At 47.7% G+C, this 7,500-nt stretch overlaps 1 protein-coding gene across 1 annotated transcript in view; it reads right to left on the bottom strand.

The window, feature by feature from the left end:
* The window catches only part of fam131aa (family with sequence similarity 131 member Aa), a gene marked incomplete at both ends in the record, with an annotated part of 5,529 nt that extends 1,010 nt beyond the window's left edge, over positions 1–4,519 (bottom strand). Inside the window, 4 exons of the mRNA XM_080547086.1 lie at positions 1,769–2,307; positions 2,584–2,727; positions 3,939–4,124; positions 4,432–4,519. Of these exons, the coding sequence (XP_080403212.1) occupies positions 1,769–2,307; positions 2,584–2,727; positions 3,939–4,124; positions 4,432–4,519 (957 nt within the window). The remainder of the gene's footprint in view (positions 1–1,768; positions 2,308–2,583; positions 2,728–3,938; positions 4,125–4,431) is intronic.
* Between the last annotated feature and the right edge of the window lie 2,981 nt (positions 4,520–7,500).

The raw sequence follows: 7,500 nt of genomic DNA, 5'->3' as shown, positions 1-7,500 counted from the left end.
CATGTGAATAGCTGCAAAGGAAATATGTTGAATAAAACAATTGTTGATTTGTTGAATATGTATTTCCTCCACTGTGGATCTCTAGGAGGCTTATACATACTGATAACATACACACATCCTTGCATACTGTACACACGCACACACACACACACACACACACACACAGGTGTGCACACACTCACACACACACACACACACACACACACACACACACACAGGTGTGCACACACTCACACACACACACACACACACACACACACAGGTGTAACACACACACACACACACACAGGTGTGCACACACACACACACACACACATTAAAAAAAGGTCTACTAGCTAGACCAGTGTTTAGAAATAGCACAGTGATTACTTCTCCAAGTCCAAAAACTGTTGTAAAGCGTGTGTGAGTGTTCTAACGGATGTAACGGAAATCATTTCTCTTAACATATTAGCTTCATTTAGCTTCAACCGTTTTGACTCATACGTTCAAGTATTTCAATTCCATGACGACTTTGGTTCGTTTAGTCTGTAAAAACAATTGTGCAATAATAATTTAGCATCTTATTTTTGTATGCAGATAGAATGTGAAGTAGTGCTCGCCATATAAGATAACATACGGGAGTCGTAACGTAGAGAGTGTGTAAGCTAACATAGTACAGAGCATCTAGTTAAGCAATAAGTCTGTAGTATCTCCCTTTATATGGCCACGGCCTGTATATGCTTTGTATATATGAAAATACATGAATGAAATCTACGCACACGCTATGTACATAGGAGAATATGCATTCGAGATCAACAGCCATCGTTATTTTTCAGAGAACATGAAAATTGTTTTTTGTACATCAGTAATGGATTAAATTTCAACAGACTTTGAGATGTAATCTTGGATTGTCGTGTCTCTTTCCAGCTTTTGCTCTCTTTGCGTACAGTGTGTGTTTTTCTGGTGTGAATATTTCTTTCAAATGACCACACAGTTTTAAAAAGAAAATCATGTTTATTTATCCAAGACATTTAGTAGCAAACATATACCATCTCTTAAACCACAGCATGGACTCCAGAGAGACAACACTACAAAAAACAGTCCATAGAGAACCAATGCAATAGCAACATACAATACGACTCTTCACAGAAAAGTACAAAACTTGTACATTTGAAACATTCGCACACAAAAACACTGAATTATTCAGGTTTAAACTCGCAAATATACAGTAACAGCAGCAATGCAACAGCGAAAGGGGAACACAAGAGAAGAGGGAAATGCAGGAAGGGGGGCGTAAAGTTAGTCTTCCCTTCGTGAATTATTCAGATTTGACTCTCAAACACATGCAGTAACAGCAGCAATGCAACAGGGGGGGCCATAAAAGGGGGGAAAGGGTGACGAGGGGACAAGGGGAGGGAAAAGCACAAGGGGCATAAAGAAGAGATAAATTCAATGATAAGTGACAGTCGAGGAAAAAGGGCATGCGAGGGGCCAAATAGAAAGAGAGGAGAGATTAGGGAGAGAATGCCCGAGGAAGGATAGAAAGGAGTAGAAAGGTCAGGAGGAAGAGGGGTGAAAGGAGGAGACGGCGGGAGGAGGAGAGGGGTTAGACGGGGGAGGTGGGGGGGGGCAGGGAGGAGAAATGAGGAGGCGGAGAGAGGAAAGGTGAGTTTAAGGTCAACAGAAACTCCACGGGGACATCGACGGTGTACTGTAAACAGTAAGCGGAGGGATGACAACACCACATCGGGTGCTGCTCTCTCCCCCTCCCTCCCTCCCTCCCTCTAGCCCCGTCCTCTCCCTCCCTCTCTCCCTCCGCCCCCCCCTCTTTCTCCTCGTCCTCGTCGAAGGACGACGCCACCCCAGAAGACGCCCGGCGGTCCGAGAAGAACCGGTTATGACCGCAGTGCCACACCGCCCCCTCCTGGAACACGCTCCCCTCTTCCTCTTCCTCCTCCTCCTCTTCCTCCTCCTCCCCAGAGTGAGAGGTGGAGTAGCAGGAGTCGAACCGACCGCTTCTGACCCGCGGCCTCCAGTCGGGCTTGCGGATGACCCAGACCCCGCCCCCTCCGCCGTCCTCCTGCAGTGGCGCAGGCTGCTCCTCGCGGCCCTCTGGTGCCCCACCCCCCCCCTCTGGGAACGGATTCATCTGGTCACTTTGTGAGGTAGGAGGCGGGAGGTTTTGACAGGTGGGCCTATCACAGCTCAGGCTGCTACCTCTACCGGTGGAGGTGGAGCCCACGTGACTGGTGGAGCCGGGGGGGGGCGGAGCCGCCTCAGCCCGGCTTGGCGCTCGGGGCGGCGCAGGATTGGACGACGTCGCGGCGTCTGAGGGAGGAGCAAAGTGTCAGAACACCTGGAGATGGGTGGAGGAGAGAGAGAGAGAGAAAAGGCAGGCAGAGAGAGAAAGGGAGGAGGAGGAGGAGAGGAAAAGAGGAGAAGAGTGAGTGAGTGAGTGAGCGTATGAGGCAGTGATGATCAAAGCACACACACACGATAGGATGAATCAGATACACAGGAATCGTTGATCACACTTATGTGGATTGTGTGTGTGTGTGTGTGTGTGTGTGTGTGTGGGTGGAATGTGTGCGTGCGTGTGTGCACCTGAGCTCTCAGTAGGGAGTGTGTGTGAATTTTCTTCATCATTGGAGTCCTCCTCCTCTTCCTCCTCTTCCTCATCATCATCATCATCGACAGACGCCCAGGCGCGCAGCTTCGCCTCCGCGATGGCAAACTGCTCTGCTACTCCTGAAGACACACACACACACACACACAAACACACACACACACACACACGAGTCAGAAGGGTAAACAAGCACACACGCACGTACACACACACACAAAATGTCAACCACTTACACACACCTACCCACTCCCACTTTCTCACACCGCACGTACACACACAGAAACACACACACACACACATACACACACACAGACATACACTAGTCAGAAGGGTAAACAAGCACACACACACGTACACACACACAAACACACACACACATACACTAGTCAGAAGGGTAAACAAGCACACACGCACTTACACACACACACACAAAATGTCAACCACTTACACACACCTACCCACTCCCACTTTGACAAACAAGTATATCATATTCTGCATGTACCTCCACTATTCTTTCGTAATTCATTGGGTACATGTTGTGTAATCCACTCACACACACAGCTCTGTTAAACCAAGGTTATTCTGAAATTGATTTAAGCCTGGGGAATAGTATACAGGTGCCAGCCTCCCACACACACACACACACACGCACCTGACACACACACACACACACAAACACACACACGCACACACCCACACACACACACACACACACGCACACACATACGTGCTACCATCTCTCACACACACACACACACACACACACACACACATCCACGTGGGGACAGTGGGACACAGCTAGTAAACAACAGGAGTGGTTGTACCACCATCCACTACTCAGACTGGGGACAGGGGACACGACAGGACACCTTCAGTGACAGTTGGAGGAGAGCGTCTAATTGGCCACCATATGGTCTGGGCGCTCTCACAAGACAGTCTGTCACCTAGGTAACAGCAGGAAGAGGGAGGGGCCAGGATCTGACATATGCAGGAGGTTAGAGAGTGACGGTGTGACAGCAGGCGGAGGCAGGGAGAGGTCACGGACACACACACCTACGCAAACACACCTGCACGCACAAACACAAACACACACACACACCTGTACACACACACACACACACACACACACCTGTACACACACACACACACACACACACACACACACCTGTAAACACACACACACACACACACACACACGTTTTGCATCAGCTAAATGGGGATCCTAATAAATCAAATCAAACCAAACACACACACACACACACACACACACAACTGTGTGACAATGATAACAGCAATACTTCATCCGTCAGGAGGTGGGAGCGAAGGGCCACACCTGCTGCGAAGCGCGCCTCCTGTTCCCCCTCCGTCAGGTGGCTGTAGGAGCTGAGGTGGGCGTGGAGGGGGGCCCCGGGGGGGTCGGAGGGTCTCGGCCAGCCCTTCCACTCTATGAGGTGGGCCACCCGGCCCTGGGCCAGGGACGTGGGCTTGGTGACATGGTCCTTCACTGCCTGGGAGATACCTGAGGACACAAGTGATATGCCTAGGTTAGAAACTGAATGAACAGGGGTGGGGGTGTGTGTGTGGGGGGGGGGGGGGGGGTGTGTGAGTGTGAGTGTGAGTGTGAGTGTGAGTGTGAGTGTGAGTGTGAGTGTGTGTGTGTGTGTGTGGGTGTGTGCGAGTGCGAGTGCGAGTGGGAGTGGGAGTGTGTGTGTGTGTGTGCGCGTGCGCGTGCGCGTGCGAGTGTGAGTGTGTGTGTGTGTGTGTGTGTGTGTGTGTATGTGTGTGTGTGTGTGTGTGTGTGTGTGTGTGTGTGTAGCCTAGCCTACCATATAAGGACGATCTGGCCAGAGCAGCGAACTCGTGGATGCTGACAGCTTTCCTCGCCTCGGAAGCTTTTCTTGACTTCGGGATCATTTCAGCGTCCTCGACAACGTCCTCAACTTTCCCCTGTCAAAAGAAGAAGTCATTAAAAGTCATTGATGTTTTAAAGTGAGAAGGAAAAAATAATCATAATATGTCTAGCTTTTACTGTAGAACTGTCCTCGAGAACAGAATTTGGCACCTCGTCTCCGTGATGACGCACATGTACGTATTATAAGGTGACCTGATTTTTTTAATGAAAACCGGGGACGTTTTCCAGTTTGGCGGTCAATATCATTAAGATATCCATTGAATATGTGAAATAAAAAAGGGGGACAATTCCAGTTTCGTGTATTTTGACCATGGTAGCTGCTGTACTGTAATAAACGAGTGACTCACAGGCACACTGTTAAATTTTACCCATTCAGCAGACGCTGTTATTCAAAGTGACTTTCAGTTAGAGATTACAGGCAGAGTCTCCCTGCAGTCATTTAGGGCTAAGTGCCTTACTCAATTAGTGCACAACTAGTGCACGCACACTAGCGGTGCACGCACACTAGCGGTGGTGTTTCCAGGTGGGATTTGAACTCATGACCTTCATGAAGTGAACACAAGTCCAACTCACTATCCACTAGGCCACCACTACAGAGAAGACAAGTATATTACAGAAACACTGCAGCCAAGAGGGGACTGTCTGATCTGAACAGTCATTCAGTGGTTGTGGTAGTCGTAGGTAGAATAAGAGCACGAAGAGAATATGAGCAAAAATGTTTATCCTTAACAACATAATAAAGAAATAAGATGCTGATGAGATTGGTAACTACATAATGTAGGCTACTCATACCAACCGAATTTGTACATTTCTCAGAAGAATGTATTTTCTTCAGGATTGCTCTGTCTTCTCCATGAACTCCTAGCAGGAGAGGTTGACGTTTGGCCTCTTTTCTCCCCTCATCTTCCTTCTCTTTCTTCCTCTCCACCACACTCTTCTACACTCTCCTCACTTCACTCTTTTTACTACCTTACTTACCGTACTACCTTTTTCCTTCTCACTCTCTTCTCCTTCCTCCAATCTTTAATAAATAGTTCACTATTAGATCAAATACTTTGGTTAACAGATTACCATTGCTTGCCTCATTTAAAAAATATATTATCTCAAAAACATTGTTTGGACTAATAAAATGGCAGACTCTGTAATCATATCTTTACCTGTCCTCCTCTATCTCCTTCACTCTTCTTCCTATCCTCCTTTCCTTCCTCTCCACTCTCTAACAGAAAACATGAAGCTAATGTTATCCATGAACATCTCTAACATTTTCACACTACTTATTATAATGCCAAACCTTTTAAATTGTAATCTACAAATAAATATTGCCGTAATTGAATCATATTAAATCATAATAATAATAATAATAACAAAAATAATCAACAATTATAATAATAATAATAATCAATAGCCTACATTAATTAAATAAACAGCAGGTTTACAAGTTAACACTATTTAACCTAGTGACAGTAACCTAGCTACCGTGACAGTAAGCTAGCTAGCGCGAGCAAGTAGCGATGGCGAGCAGCGCCCTCTGGTGGACAAAACAAGCACAACGCGATAGAGACGTCAAGCCTAGGCTGTTGCCCGGTGTAGGTACCTCCACCTGTCTTTCTTGCCACGTAAAATATAATTAAATTTGTGGTCTGTTTTTAACGCACAGTTTCCGATGACAGCTCCAGCTGATGACCCAGGCCACCAAAAACGAGGTACGCACTGTCCATGGAAAACGGGGACGTCTGGTCACCTTAACGTAGCCTATTATCGTTTTTTTGTTTGTTTGGTTTTTTAACGAAAAACACCACAGACAGACCAGAAAAGCCATGCATGTTCCTTTAGACTCTAAAGTTTAGAGAACCGTATAGCCTAACCGACGACCCGCCCTTCACCCCTACCTCCTCCTCTTGACCAGAGTCTTGTTGTCGGCAGCAGTATCGCCCCCCTCTTCTTCCTCCGCCTTGAGGAGTCGACCCGGGCTGGCACTGTAGTGGAAAAGCACCATTTGAGGACCGGCGCACCTTCGGCCTTGAGGAGCGCATCTTCGGCTTAACGAGAGACGGAGAGTCACTGCAGGAGGACTAGGGTCCTCTAGGGTTACCAGCGAGCGTGTGGATCCACACCGCTGCCTGGGGGGTCTTACACCAGTCACGGCCCAACGGCTACCCTAGATAGTTTGTGGACTGTGACAGATGCCAAAGCCATAAAGCCTTCTTCACACACAGTACACCATGAAGCGTCCAGCCCTGTCCATGCGAAAGAGCACACATATGAACATATGACCGGGGCTTGTTGACGGCTCACTGCTTTCTAAGCAGCTCGTGGTGGTGAGCGGTTGATCCTCTCGCGTGCACGCGCGCCGGTCTGGAGCGGGACCTCTACCTCTACCCCCCCCCTGTACAGTTTCTCTACTGTAACTGTAACTGTACCTCTACCTCTACCTCTACCTCTACCCCTAACCCTAACCCCCCCACCTTGACTGACAGGTGCCAATTATTGCCCCCCTGACCCGAGCATAGATTAGGCTACTTACCTTATTGCTCGGACTGACGAATAGATGATTCACTTACTTAGACAAATGTATTTGTTGTAAGTCGCTTTGGATAAAAGCGTCTATAAATGTAAAAACATGTTTTTAATGTACCTAATATAAATGGACGTGGATAGTACCGTCACAGAAAGAAAGAAAGAAAGTGCACGTGGCCCACCCTTCAAACGAGGGGCTTTCTTAAGTAGAGTTAATGCGCCACAGTTGCAACAGGTCAAAGAAAAAACACATTGTAATCGCATTGAAGCTTTAACAATCACCATCAAGAATCCATTGCTTATTATGAGGACTTTGGTCCACTGTGGCAACCAGGCTAGGGTCTTCTCGGGCCTAAAGAAAAGGCCTTCCCTTCCCCCCAAAAAACGTTTATTTACGTGTCGGTGGCTTGACATCATGACCTCACTTGCTCACTAATACCAGAGACAGCAGATTGACATCCTCAAA

This window comes from Nansenia antarctica (assembly GCF_963989245.1).
Source record: "Nansenia antarctica genome assembly, chromosome: 16".
NCBI lineage: Eukaryota > Metazoa > Chordata > Actinopteri > Argentiniformes > Microstomatidae > Nansenia > Nansenia antarctica.
Note: the sequence above shows the minus strand (reverse complement) of the source record. Positions and strands in the feature narration are given on the sequence as shown.